The sequence below is a fragment of the Pteropus vampyrus genome, unplaced genomic scaffold (genome assembly GCF_000151845.1).
Source record: "Pteropus vampyrus isolate Shadow unplaced genomic scaffold, Pvam_2.0 Scaffold36, whole genome shotgun sequence".
NCBI lineage: Eukaryota > Metazoa > Chordata > Mammalia > Chiroptera > Pteropodidae > Pteropus > Pteropus vampyrus.
The window spans coordinates 6,970,011-6,985,067 of NW_011888817.1; the positions used below are offsets into that span (position 1 = coordinate 6,970,011).

Below are 15,057 nucleotides of genomic sequence, written 5' to 3' on the forward strand. Positions count from 1 at the left end.
ATATCTCTGCCTGAAAATTTTGTTTTGGTTATTTTTCACAGGTAGGTTTTGTCTCTTAGAGTTACTACTTACTCATCTTTCTTCATCAGTGTTTATTATGTGTACAACAAAGCAAATCCCTAAAAATCCTTGTTAATTATCTACATTTTAGAGAAACTTAATTAAAATTCTTGTAACTTGGTTGGCATTGCTCTTTTTTAAAACATGTACGTAGTGACTAATTATAGATAGCAAAAACAATTGCTGATACATATGTTATTCAATATCTTATGGTCAAAGCAAGGATAACGATTCTAATTAACATAGGAATTTTCAATTTAATCATACCTCCTACCTTTCCTGTTTGATAAAGCAGTCTTGAACTGGTCAACTCAGTCAGAACAAGTTTTAAGAGGTCAAGATCTTAGGTGTGAACGTTTTGCTGACAGAGAGGAGTGTCTAACACAGGTAGGGGCATTTAGTTGATTTGTTGGACTGAACTGCTTTAATCTCAATCTGAATTCCCAACAGTTAGTAGGTGGAATCAGTCTTACAAGATGATAGTTGCGAAGCCCATCTTTGCCTTACACCAAAAAATGTTCATATCCTAATGAAAATGTATCAATATTGTCATCTTTGTATATGAAGAGTAGTCTCTACACATTCGGCAAAGCAGTGTGGTAGAAAAGAAAGGGTCTATTTTGGAGCCAAACAGTCTTTATTACTATCTAACATTGAGCAAGCTTACCCTTTGAAGCTGACTCCTCATCTATAATCTGGCAGTAATCCCCCTTCACAAGTTTTTTGTGAAAATGAGATGAGATAATATATGTATGTATATGTGGTTCTTAGTGCACTTAACAAAATACTGGTCTCTTTACCTCCTTCGAAGTTTTTTCAGCTTTTTCTCTTTTCTTTCTAAACTGCTTTCCAACCGTAAGTCCAACATAGTTTTTTAAAAACCTTTTTATATGGAAAAATTTCAAATAGAAAAGAAAAAATAACAGTACAATGAATAACCATATACCCAATACCTAGATCGAATAATTGATATTATCTCATATTTACTTATTCTCTTTTTTTTCCTCTCCCTTTGTTCCTCTCTCTCCCTCTTTCTTTCTTTTTCTCTCTGTATTTTGTTATTATTGCTGACATGGTAACATCTTTTCTCTTTTGGCTATAGATATTATTTATGTCTTCAACTTCGGCAGGACATCATTGCAGGACGTCTGCCCTGTTCCTTTGCAACTTTAGCATTGTTAGGTTCTTATACTATCCAGTCTGAACTGGGAGACTATGACCCAGAACTCCATGGTGTGGATTATGTTAGTGATTTTAAACTGGCCCCAAATCAGACCAAGGAACTTGAAGAGAAGGTCATGGAACTGCATAAGTCATACAGGTAAATATGTCTCTCAGGTTTGTTCTGTTTGTTTTGGCAATAAGTTTAAGCCCTTTACCTGGAATTGATTCAGTGTTTGCCTTAGTAGGAACTGGTGACATAGAAAGAATCTACATGAGCTCAATTCTCTCCCAATTCTTTGGAAAAGTATTTAAGCCCTCTGAACCACAGTTTTCTCATCAGAGTAATGAGTGTTGCACTGTAGGTGAAAATTAAATGAGGTAATATATGTAAAGCACTAATCACAGTGTCTGGCACATAGTAAGTGCTCAGGAAATGGTAGCTATCATTAGTATTATTATTGCCTTACCTTTTTTTCAAATTTTAAACTTATGCCATATCAGGTGCCTTGAGATCCTTAGTGCTAGGTTTCTTAATTTGGGGTCTATGTACACGGATAGACTTCAGAGGGCCCATGAAACCCCGGAAGGTATTTTTTAAAAGTCTTTATTGAATTCACTGTTTTTTTTTTCCCCCATGGACATAATTGGTAATGTTGGAAAGTATCATAACACAGTGATCTAGAACAAGGGCTTATAGTCAGACTGAGCTGGGTTGCATTCTTGGCTCTGCTTGATCATGGCCTTGTGACATTGGGTAATTCACTTAATCTCTCTGAACCTCAGATTTTTTATGTCTGATAGAAATCTTTATCTCAGAGGAAATAGGGTGATTGCTAGGATTAGAAAAGGTAATGTGTGGGAAAAATTTAATACAATGTCGTACACATAGTAGAAATTCAATAAATGTTAGCTAATATTGAAGTGCCAGAATAATTTGTGTTTCTTCCTACCATACATCCCATTGTTATTTGAGTGACTTGCTACAGCTAAATTTTACAAGCTGCCCTAGCGTATTAAGATGAATGTCTGATCTTGGCCTTGAATTAGTACCGTGAGTTACATTATCACGAGTTAGCTTACAATGTTCTGAAGGGTCACACTGCTAAGAAATCAAGAATGGCTTAGTAGGCTTTACATGTTAATAACAAGTATTCTGTCTGGCAGCTGAGCAATCTTGTTTTCCTTGGACTGGTTCCAATAGGATTGCATGGATTGAGATGCTTTCAATAAGAGAGCTTTAACTCAAAGTGCCCCAATTCTGGGTGCCTTATTATCCCTGTAGGTTCCAGTATATCAGTCATGAGAATCCTAAGGGCTTTAAAGTCTACAACTTACACAGCAATAGTCTTATAAGAATCACCCAACTCTAATGGGGTCACACTGTTTCCGAAGAGAACTGTACACTGATACCTAGGACCATTAAATATACCATTTTCAACTTGTTGATGATTGCAACTTAAGGATGTTGCATCGTCCTTGAATTCATTTTTAATACTTTTATTTATATTCTGACTATGTTCTAGAAATTTTTATATGTATATAAAATATATATTCACATACACATGTGTACATACAAAAGCAAGTAGTGGAAAGAAACAATCAATTAAAATGATTTGTTAGAATGTCAGAATTGTAAGGGAATGTTTTTTATTTTCTAATAATTTAAAAATAATTTTTATTATTAGTAGTATAATCTTTGGGCAATCAGCAAAATAGTAAAAGGCAATATTTTACTGCTTCTGTGGAGCCAAGCAACAGAAAATAGTGGTATCAGATTATGATCAGTATTTAAATCTATGTCTGATTCTTTTAATGGTTATTTGATCATAATAGAATCTCAGGTTTGGAGGACTTTAGAGTCTAACTCACATCCAATGCTTGACTCTCCTCTATAGCACTGTTCACAATCATCATAATAATTAGAAACAGCCAATTATTGTGTATCTATTATTATGTGCCAGATACTATGCTAAGCACTTTAGGTACAGTATCACATTTAATCTTTATAACTACCCTTTAAGTTAGGCCAGTGGTTCTCAAAGGGGTTTACAGATCCTTGTGGTCTTCAAGATTATTTTTGAGGGGTTCATGAAGTCAAAATTATTTTCATTATAATAACTAAGATGCTATTTGCCTTTTTTCACTGTGTTAAAATGGGTGAAGCACAAGTCAAGGCAATGACACAAACTGTACTAGTAGTCATTGTATCCTTTACCAACATGTTCTTTTATTTTTTAACTTGCAGTTAAAAAAATTAAAAGGGCCAGTTTACTTAGAAATTTTCTTGATGAGGCAGTAAAAAGTATTAATGTTATTAAATCTTAAATACATTTTTATTTAATATTCTGTGTGATTAAATGAGGCATCCACATAAAGTAGTTACTTTGCATAGTTATACAACAGTTGAGAAAAGCACCTGTGTAATTGTTTTGAGTTGTGAGCCGAATTATATAAACACCATTTTTACTTGAAAAAATGACTGTGATTTTTCAGACTTGATTATTTGGCAGATATTTTCTCAAAAATGAAGTGAGCCAGTACTAATGACAAAATTCAAGCTTTCAAGTGAAAATTAAAATTTTGCATAATTTGTATTTGCTACCATCATCTCGACAAGTTCAAAATACTTAAAAGACTTTTCTGATGAAGTCGTGATGATTTTAACGAATGTGATTTTTTTTCCCCTTATATTGTACAATGAAATGTGTCAACATTTGGAAGACTTGGATTACTCAGCAAACCAATATTTTTCAGATATGAAATGCATGATATAAATCATGCATGGGTAAGAAGAGTTGATTCAAAATGAAAGATCAATGGATTGTAATGTAACACAGTGCAAATGTTCATTGATATGTTTTCAGATTGCAACTACCTTTAAGAAATGGCCATTGTTGAGTTTTGGTGTAGTATCAAAGAAGAATATTTTTAATTATCAATCCTCCCTTTTCTGTGTGAGGTCAAACCTAGTCGCACAGCACAACCAAATCAACACATTGCAACAGATTGAATGCAGAAGCAGATAAAAATATCCAGCTGTCTTCTAAGCCAGACATTTAAAAAATTTGTAAATATATAAAACTATGTCCTTCTTTTACTACATTTTGGGAAGATATTATTTTTCACATAAAAAGTTATGGTAAAACATGAGTTTATTATTTAAAGATTTAATAGATATGTTAAATTTTCTTAGTTTTAATTTCTAATATAGTAAATATTGATAGAAGTAACCCACATAAAGAAAAACTTTGGAGTTTTTGGTAAGAGAGTGATTGGTAAGAGAATGACAAGATCGTGAGGTCAAAAAGTTTGAGAACCCCTGAGCTAGGTAAATAAGACAGAAGCATGGGCTCTGGAGTCAGCCTGCCTGTGAATTTAGACACGATTCCTTAGTAGCTTTATGACTCTTAGTAAGTTACTTAAGCACTCTAAGCTTCAGTTCTCTCATCTGAAAAATAAGGGTGATAATATGAATTTTATGATTGTTAAATCAGAAAATTCATGTAAAGTACTTAGCGCAATGATTAGTATGTAATGAGAATTCACATGTTTGCTGGGATAATAATAATTCTTATCCCTATTATCCCTATTTTATAAGTGATGGATGTGAGTCTGAGTTTAGAAAACCCCTCTTTGGAACTTAACGGAATTTAAAGCCAAAAAGCTGAAACGATCTCAGAGGACAGACAGTTAGATGTGGACCAGTTGACGTTCTGTTAGGTACATGGATAAAATATCTCTATAACTAGAAAATTTAGAGGTCTGTCATCTTGGAATTTGCTTGTGCCTCTTTGGCAAGATTGGCAACTCACAAACACAAAGCCAAATGGAAGTTTTAATTATGTCCAACAACATAGCATTTTATTTAACCAATCCAAAGAAACTCCTGCTTAGGCAAAAGTATTTTACTATGCATTGAAAAGTACAAGCAAATACCACCCTGCTCTTCATAAACAGAAGATAGCCTGCGTACATGGAACCCTTAGAAGTGGCCCTTTGCCCAGAGACTTAGAAGTTATAATTAACACTTTAAATTTACACAAGCAAATCAAGCTTTAAAATTAATTGCTCTCCATTTATGGGTACTAGGAAGGTATGTAAACTTGTCAGTTGTCTCCCTTAATTATTTGAAATCACAGTCCTTAATTAAGAGATGCAACAAACTTTATTAAAAGGCTGTCACATAACACTGAAACTCACTGAATGGTTCTATATCCTGACCGCACTTGCTCAAAATAAATACGGGGAAACTTTATTATAACTTTCCTTTTTAATGAGCAGGTGTTAACCTCTGCCAGAACTCCCTGGTTAGGTACTTTTATAAGCTGCAGTATTTTCAAGTAGAAAATTATTAGGTGGTACTTAATAAATTCAAGACAGTACTCTTAGTGATTTAAAGCTAGCTAATTATTACTTTCAAGAGTCTTTGAAAACTTAGGAAAAAACATGATCTTTAAAATTTTAAGTTGAAAATTAAGTTTAATATGATATTATATTTATAAGATATGTTATATTTGCATGCACAGATGTCTGTGGGTGATGGGATTATAGATTTTTTTCCTGTGCTCTTAGTGATATTTTCCAAATTTTATACAATGCTTTTATATGATTTTTATAATCAGAAAAGGCTTCCTGCAACAGTTTTGTTATAAAGCCATTAAGTAAGGTAGAGCAAGATAGCTATCCTTGTAGAAGGGCAGTCTGGCTGGGGATATTGGGGCATAAGCAGGGTAGGGAGAGTCTTCATGTGGATGGGGGGCAGCCTGGCATGAAAAGTCAGAGCTCAAATAGGACGAAGAAGATAGTCATATGTGGGCATGTGATGGTGGTTGTCAGAGGCAGAGCAGAGTGAGAAGGGCATCCACACAGGAGTAAGGCCTGCATAGGATGGAGGGCATTATGGCTGATACCTGGTACAGGGTGTTGAAGTCTAAGCAGAGTGAGGAAGATGTCCATGGAAGGGGTGGCCTAACACCAGGAGTCAGGTAAAGAGGTAAGGAGACATCCATGTGTGGGGAGTATCCCCGCATGGGGAATTCAGAGTCCAAGACAGTGAAAAGTGCATCCACATGGGGGAGGGGAGTTCATGGCAGCGATGAGAGATTAGTTATAAACAGGAAGTTGATCAAATTAGTCAATAAAGGGTAATAGAAGCCAGATTTCTCACTGTCATTAAAGGAGATATAAATTATGGAGAGAGAGAAACTAAAATGAAACCTGTGGTATTACATTAAAAATGGAGATTTCAATGTAAACTCATAATTTCCAATAGATGATATAGATAGATAAGTAAATAGATACACACACACACACACACACACACACACACACTCATATATTATACTTGTATATTTATATACTCTAACTCTACTTTGTGCCAGAAAGAGGTGCTCAAAAATGATAGAAAATGGTCAGAAAGACAGAATGTAGCTTGGAGAGATTCCCACTGACCAAAGCTGGGAAAATTTAAATACAAAATAATACAATTCTATATATATATGCCTTACTGTTAAATTGTACACCTGAAACTTACTGGATTTTGTTAACCAATGTCACCATAAAAAAAAAATAAATTAAAAAAATAATAATAAAATAAATACAAAATAAATAAGGACAATAATTGATTATATTGCCTTGAATAAAATGAGCATCCATGACTCCATACTGATATAAATAAATGAGTAAATTGAAAGTTTGATAAAGGATAGGATATTAAAAAAATTTCAAACCAATATTACCTCAGTAAATTTAATTAAAAAGAAAAAAAGGGGAAAAAAGTTGGAATTTCACAGAGGAGACACCTGGCAGACATGAGTGAGCAAAATGAGGATCATCCATGAAGAGATAAATTGAAACTACTGCCTAATAGGATGTAGTGAGAACACAGGCCACTTCTGTGATATTCCTGTCAAAGATTCATAATCTGCATCAACTCATGGACAGGCCCAAAATGAGGGGCATTCTATAGAATAACTAGCCTGTAATCTTCCAAAGATCAAGATTATGAAAGTAAAGAAAGATTATGGAACTGTTCCAGACTGAAGAAGACTTTTAAAGAGACATGAACTAAATGAAACGTGTGATGCTAAACTGAATCCTTCTTTTATATAGAACATTTTTCAAACAACTGGCTACACTTTAGTGAAGTTTGAAAATTAGATGGCAATATGTATTAATATGTATTTCCTGGTTTTGACAGTTATATTGAGGTTATGTAGGAGAATGTCCTTGTTTGTAGGAATTACACACTCAGGTATTTGGAAGTGATGGGTCATCAGATTGACTGACAATTTACTTTCAAATTGTTCAGGAAAAATTACCTGTTTTGTAGGTAACTTTTAAGTTTGTGTTGCAAAGATTTTTTATTTATGTAAAAAAATTTAAATGAAAATATCAGCTAAACTTCAAATATAAATATTATTTTCAACTAATAAAGTCACATTTTTAAAGACCTCTTCTTGCTTCCTGCTCATAATATAGTTTTAAAGCATTTTAAAGCATGCTTACTTGTAAAATCACTTAACCACATAGTTTGAAATGTAAATTTGTATTCAAATTTACACCATTAATGTCCCTTAGAGTTGGAGAAATGAGTATAGGGAAGATTTTATCATGATTGTTTCATTTAATGTTTTAAAATATGTCTTCAAATTCAAGTGATCAAAATTATTTCTCATATGAGCTGCATAAGATGTGCAACTGCACCATCAGAAACCTGAGATTGCAATAATAATAAACATTTATATTTTACAAAGCAGTTTCACAACCATAACTTCATTTTATCCCACTAGTCACATTCATTCATTCATTCAGCAAAGACACAAAAGTCATTGCCTATCCTAGTCTCTAAAAGTAGGTATTACTATGATTCTTATTTTATAGTTGGAATATTGAAGGAGATTCCAGGTTACCACTCTTCAGTGCAGGAACCAGGATTCCAGCTCAAGTGATGTAACTTTAGTCCTGACTAAAGCCTGCGCCTTAAATAGGGAGTCATAATTTGCCCATGACTATGTGATTCCTAAGGGCCTATTTCTTCATCAGCAAAATCAAAGTGTTGGACTCTGTAATCTTCAAGCTTCAAAATCCTAAAATTCAAGTAATCAATAATAGTAACAACAACAAAAAACAAAATGACTGGGAGTAAGCTTAAGTATAAAAGTATATAACTTACATGGGGAAAAAACACTACAAAACTTTTCTGTGATGTTTTTAATGACTTTAATATACAGACTTGCAAATGTGTTAATTTTCTCATTCTCCTTTTTTGGTGTGTGTTCACTTTCAGATCTATTAATACATAAAATTCAGGGGTGATGATTTAGGGCTTATGAAAAGTTTGTTCAGGGAGGCTGAGACATTAACGAATCTGCTGCTTCTCTCCTGAGATTTTTTTTTTTTTTTTTTTTGGTTGTTGTTCCAAAGAACCCTTTGTTCTTTTTAATGAGGGTAAAGACAGATGGGTTTGGAAGTGATTTTTTTCCTTCTGTTAAATGAATAGGCCACTGCTGCTTTGCATAACTTGAGGAAGTCTTATGGGAAACAGGCATTTCCACGATTTTTCTTTGGAGATACGGGTGCATTATTGTTACTATGAAGTTATATTTGATTGGTCTGAATTGTGTAGCACTAGGAGTGATATCTTTCTCTTCAAAGCTCAACATAACTGCTCATGAGCACTTTTCAAATGAGAGGAAAGTTATAAAGCAGAAGGAAAGACCATCAAAGTGTTTAGACTGTGAAACTGATTGTTTCCAAACAACTCGAATTCATTATATGCCTTGTAATGAAGACATCTTAATAACAGTGAAAGCAGCCCCATTATCTTCATGCTTCTATTAACCAATTTATTTTGTTTAGATTAATGGGCAAGAACACCATCTGTTACCAGAAATTTTCTTTTCATCAAGCCTGTCCCCATTAAGAGTCTCCAGTTAAGTAACTTCAGCTGCTCTCCTGTTTAATTTCTATAATAACTCAATTCAGGGGTATGGAGAGAAAAAGGCAGCTAAGAGGATAATGTAAATTGTACCATGCCCTCAGAGGATTTAATCTGGTCACCCCTTGGCAAGAAAAATTAGTGGGAGGAGTTTATGTGTTGGAGAAAACAGCTGAGGAGAGGGAGGGGCAGAACTGATGGCAGACGTGGCTGCTTTAAGGAAATTGTGTAGTAGGATTTTTTTTAACCTTTGATAGCTTTTTGATGGATTTTTTTTCTCTAACATCTCTTTTTTTAAGGCATATTTCAATTATTTAGACAGGTAATGATGAGTCCTTTTTCATAATATTCTACTTTCAGGAATATGAACTATGTCTACATACATATTGGCATATGTATGTCTATATAAAGTACAGTTAATATACAAATGTTATTATTGTAAATGTTGACACTGTGACATTGAAAGAGCTTAAAATTTTTTTTCTATCAAAGATCCATGACTCCAGCTCAAGCTGACCTGGAATTTCTTGAGAATGCCAAAAAGTTGTCTATGTACGGTGTTGACCTTCATAAAGCAAAGGTAATGATAACTTTAGCCTTCATTAACATGCATGTATCAGATCTGTGTCATATAATACTTCTCACCAGCCTTTATCTGGGGTATTATAAAACATTCGAAAGAGATAGGAATTCTTGTTAGAATTTTAAGTCTATCAGGTGAATCAATCAAGTGTATCAAGTATATAAATTGAATTGCCCCTTTGCAATTCCACCATCAAAATGAAGTTTCGCATCCAATCCACTATAAGGATCAAAAGATATAATATCTAAAGCAAAAGAAATATTTTCCTAAAATGCAGATAAATTTGAAAATGTAGAGTGGCAGCAATGCATGTTTCACAGCCAACATTACCTATATCGGAATCACCTGGGGCGTTTCTTAAATATCAGATTCCTGAGCTCCTCCCAGATTTTTTGAACTTCTTTGGAGGAGAAGCTAAGTCTCCAAATTTAATGAAGATCTCAAATGATTTGCATTCATGCTTAAAGCTGAGAACCATTGGCCTAAGGTAGCAGTTCTCAGACTGGTCTCTGAACCAGCATTTAGCATCATCTAGGAACTTGATAGAAATGCACATTTCAGGCACCATCCCAGAATTACTGAATCAGAAACTGTGGGTCGAACCCAGCAGTCTGCTTAACCAAGCTCTACAGGTGATTCTAGTGCAATGGCATGAGCCACAGTAGCTCATTTGAAAACTACTGGGTTATGGAATTAGAAACGTGAACTCTAATCCTAGTTCTGCCTAATAGAACCTAACAGAATGAATACTTAAGAAAAACCGCTTGAGTTCTCTCATTTTCAGCTACTGAAATGGCTGGGGAGTTAGAGGAGTTTATGAGGGAAAGGGCTCAAGGGATAATGAGGTTTATTTAGAGGAACTTAACAAGGATGCATGAAGAGAGGACTCAAAACCATGTCCAATGAGAAACAAGCAAAGGAATAGGGATACTTAGCCCACAGAAGAGAAAGCAGGGGGAGGCATAATATCTGTTATAGTATATTTAAAGGATTAATGTGTGAAGTAGAGATTTTACTATGGATCCAAGATAAAACTAGAGCCAGTAAAAATGGGAACTGCAGGGAATTACTGTTCAGCTCATTTGACAGATTAACTTTCAGAGCTACTCAGAAATGAGATGGGCTACCTCATTAGGTAGTAAGCTCTCTATCACTAGAAGTATTCTAGGATAGGCAGTATAGTCTATCATTTTACTCTACATTTTCAAAGAGTGAAAAATTGCTCTTGGAGGAATTTAGAAAAGGACATTCAGATATCTGGCAGATGATTGGACTAAAATGACCTTTCAGCCTTCTCCCAACTTGACTATCCGACTTCTGAAGTCTCTTCGTTATTTAAGTTACATTAGTTCTATTAAAATTTTATTACATTTTAGTAATTTTTCTTAAGATGTTGCTCCAGATTGTTTTGGCCTGGGCACTGTAACTTGAATCTATATAATTCATGAATCTCTAAAGTAGATGGTAGGAAGATTAGTACATCAGATCTGGTTTATTTCCAGAACTGAGGTAGTATTGGTCTTGCTTCTCAGTTCCTGCTGGAGGCTGATATTATCAGGAATGAATGAAGGAGTCCGGCAGCATGTTCCTTTCCCAGATGTTGTAAAGCAGATTGTTTCTCCAGAACATATAATTGAGAGATACAGTTGTACCCACGAGCTTTAAGAACTTAAGAGGGCATCTTCTAGGAAATTCTGTTATATAGTCATTGAATTGGAGCTGTATATAATATCTCCTTCTCGATTGTGCTTGTATATACACATGTAGGCACTAATATGTTTCACTATACTCATATTGGGAAAAGAAGTAGTCAAGAAACATTTAACTCTGGGTTTTGATTTCTTATCTAAGTAAGCAGTCATCTGTTGACATTAATTCAGATGACATTTATTTTCCTTGAATTACAGGCATAGATGATTAACATTCAATTTTTAATTTTTTCTAAGAGGCATATAAATATTAAATATGGCCTTACTATATCTTACTGTTTTTCCTTGACTCAGGGATAATATTTATAATCTAATATACTTAACATAATAATTATAAAAATCTGAGATTCTCTCACACTGAGTTTATATAGGAATAAACTTAACTTTTTTATTTATCATGATTTTTGGACAGATGACCACTTTGTCATTTAAAAAAAAATTATAATTGTGGATGATGGTTGGTAGTATACATAGCCCTAAGCCCTGGTCTCTAGGAAGTCCTGTGGTCTGCTAACTTAAACATATATGTATAGGACATGCAGCCACCATAACTACTATAGTATTATTTGCTGATTATAATGCTAATAATAATATAGTATTATTTGCTGATTATAATGCTAATAGATATTTTAGAACTAGAAGACCAAAATGAGAACATAAATACTTACTAGAAGTTTCCTATACAGACAGACATGCTAAAAGTAAGTAAGTGTCTCTTTTTGGGTTGTTAAGAAAGCTTTTTTGGAGGACAAAGAGGCTCAGTTTTATAAGAGAGGTGTTGTGAAGGTAGATGCAAGCCCAGTGATATTTCATAGTGGCTTTGAGAGGTAGTGATGGTGGCTATATTGCTTGTTATAGCAGTTATTTCCTTCAGTGGGTAACATGTGTGCATGTCCACGCTTCTTGGACAAGAGAAAAACAGATGTTCCCTCAGAGTCACTAATAAGAAAATAAATGATGTTAATGGTTGAGGGTTTAAGCCTAAGGCATATTGTTACCTTAAAATTCCTTAATTTATCGACCTAAATGAATCAAAATTGTTGTAAATCAGAAGCAAAGAATTTATTGATATTTGTCATAATAAATTATGAATAATAATGTGGGCAGGTAACAAATTCAATGTAAACATTTATTGAGCATGTTGTCAATAATGGACAGTATTTGGGGTGATACAGAAATGATTAAGATAAAGTTTCCACCTTCAAGGACTGGACTGTAATTTTTTCTAGTTGTCTTTCTGATTATAAAGGTGGTATATACATATGATTAATATATATGATTAGTAATATGTGTATATGTATGTCTTATCCAAACATATTTGTATGTGTCTAGAATATAGGATGGTAATCCTGGAAATTATAAAATTATTACTGGTTACTATTAAAGAGTATGGGAAAAGAAGATAGAATTTTACTTTTATTTTACACATTTCTGTATTGTTTCGATTTTTTTACATACATATATTAGTTTTGTGATATTTAAATGTTTTTAAAAAAGATAATACATGTTTATTATAATTGGGAAGTATAGAAACTAAAATGAAAAATTGCTCATAATTCTACCACCTAAAGAATGCCATTATTAACATTTTGGTATATTCATCTTTCTTCTATGTACATTTTTTATATTGTTTGGATAAATTGTATATACAACTTCATCCTGCTTTATTTCTCTTAACATTACAACATAATTATTTTTCCATTTATCTCCCTAATTCTACATAACTGTTTTAATGGCCACATTGTGTTTCACCAAAGGATAGTGAATAATCTAACACTGATGCTTGGATACTTAAATTATATCTAGTTTTTCATGCATATAACATTCTGAATATTTTCATGTATAAAGCTTTTTCTGTGATTTGAATTATTTCCTTGGAACAGATTACAGAAATAGGATTACTAAGTCTGATTTAGACATTTTAAAGACATTTGTGATAGGTAATAACATTGATTTTTTTTTAAATGTGGTAGAATAATGACATTTTTACATAGACTGAATAGTCTCATGGGTTTTGATTGTTAGAATAAGCTTTATTTTTCATTGTATGCTTTGTAACTGTTTTTGGTTGTTGATATCTTTAGATTATCTATTAGTAGTCAACAACGTGTTGAGCACTTTGCTCAAGACTAAAATGCTGACACTTTTCTTTTTCAGGACTTGGAGGGAGTGGATATCATCCTAGGTGTCTGCTCTAGTGGCCTTCTGGTTTACAAAGATAAGCTGAGAATTAACCGCTTTCCTTGGCCCAAAGTGCTGAAGATTTCTTACAAACGTAGCAGCTTTTTCATCAAGATTCGACCTGGAGAGGTACAGAATTTGTGTTTCTTTCCTCCTGAATCAAACACTGACCATATCTGAAACCTCTTTTCATTCCTGTTTTCCTTATTATGTCATCTAAGAGGTCTCTCTATAGCGAACTATGCAGGAGCTGATATTCTGTTTTCTAAATTACTCAGTCCTATTAATGCCTCTTTTCTTCCTTACTGCTGGTTTTTGGGGCATTTCTCTTTATATAAGTATATATGCCATGCCCAAAAGTGAAACTTGGATTGATAAACTTGTCCCTTGTTTACTCCAGGTAAAATTTTGATGGAAAATATTTTTTAAGTAGCATGAGATTTTTAAATAGAGGGATTAAGTTACTCATGTTTTGCATCACCAATTCCTTACCTCATATAATTAAAATTTATTAGTATGCATAGCTTCTAGTAGTTACTGGGAATGAATTCTCAGGTGGTTCTAGATTTTTAATAGAGTTGGATGTTCAACTTTGTACCAGATAATTTAGTTATTAGTTGGTGGACAAGTTTCAGGATATCCTAATGTTTGCCAGATTTAACTTTTATATTGAAGAGCCATGATGATATAGTGGAAAATTGACTAAGTAGGAATTAAAAAAATAAACAAGTTCTAGCTCCTACTCTGCCACCTACTAAATATAAGACTTTGGACAAATCTAAGGCTCAGTTTCTTTATCATTCAAGGGGGATAATACCTCCTCTGTCAGTGTTGTTTTGAAGATCAAATGAGATGACAGCTATAAAACGTCTATACAGGAAAGCATCATACTGATATAAAAGCCATACTCATGGCTCTATTGTGTATATATCACCATCTGCTGGTGACATGATTCATAATTTGAGCATGGAAATACTGGATGTGCTGCCTTAAAAATCTCAGAAGGATTATCATTGAAACATTTATTTAGAACCATAATTATTTACCTGTGCCTAGCACAGAGCAGTCAGTTTCTTCCCTCAGAGAGTTTCAAACCCAAGAGTCGTTCAGTCAATAGATATTTAATAGGGCTTTCTTTGTGCGAGGCACTATTCTAGAAGCTAGAAACAGTGAATAAAAGAGTCCATCCCTCAACAATATTACCTTTTAATGTGGGGGCCAAGGGGGAAAAATGCGCGCACACACACACACACACACACACACACACACAAATATTAATAAGTCTGATAATTGAATTCCTTGGTTTCTTTAAATGTCAACTATATAATATATACCATAATGTAGAATTCTTACTTTAAGAAAGCAATCAGGAACAACAGTAGGATTTTGAGAAACAGAGTATTATGACTATAGTAGATGAT

At 33.6% G+C, this 15,057-nt stretch overlaps 1 protein-coding gene across 23 annotated transcripts in view; it reads left to right on the forward strand.

The window, feature by feature from the left end:
- EPB41 (erythrocyte membrane protein band 4.1) overlaps positions 1-15,057 on the forward strand; it is a 159,614-nt gene that overhangs the window by 92,339 nt on the left and 52,218 nt on the right. For all 23 annotated transcript variants that reach the window (XM_023529240.1, XM_011357771.2, XM_011357772.2 and 20 more), the window contains 2 exons: positions 9,656-9,743; positions 13,613-13,765. In XM_023529240.1, coding sequence (XP_023385008.1) covers positions 9,656-9,743; positions 13,613-13,765 — 241 coding nt within the window. The remainder of the gene's footprint in view (positions 1-9,655; positions 9,744-13,612; positions 13,766-15,057) is intronic.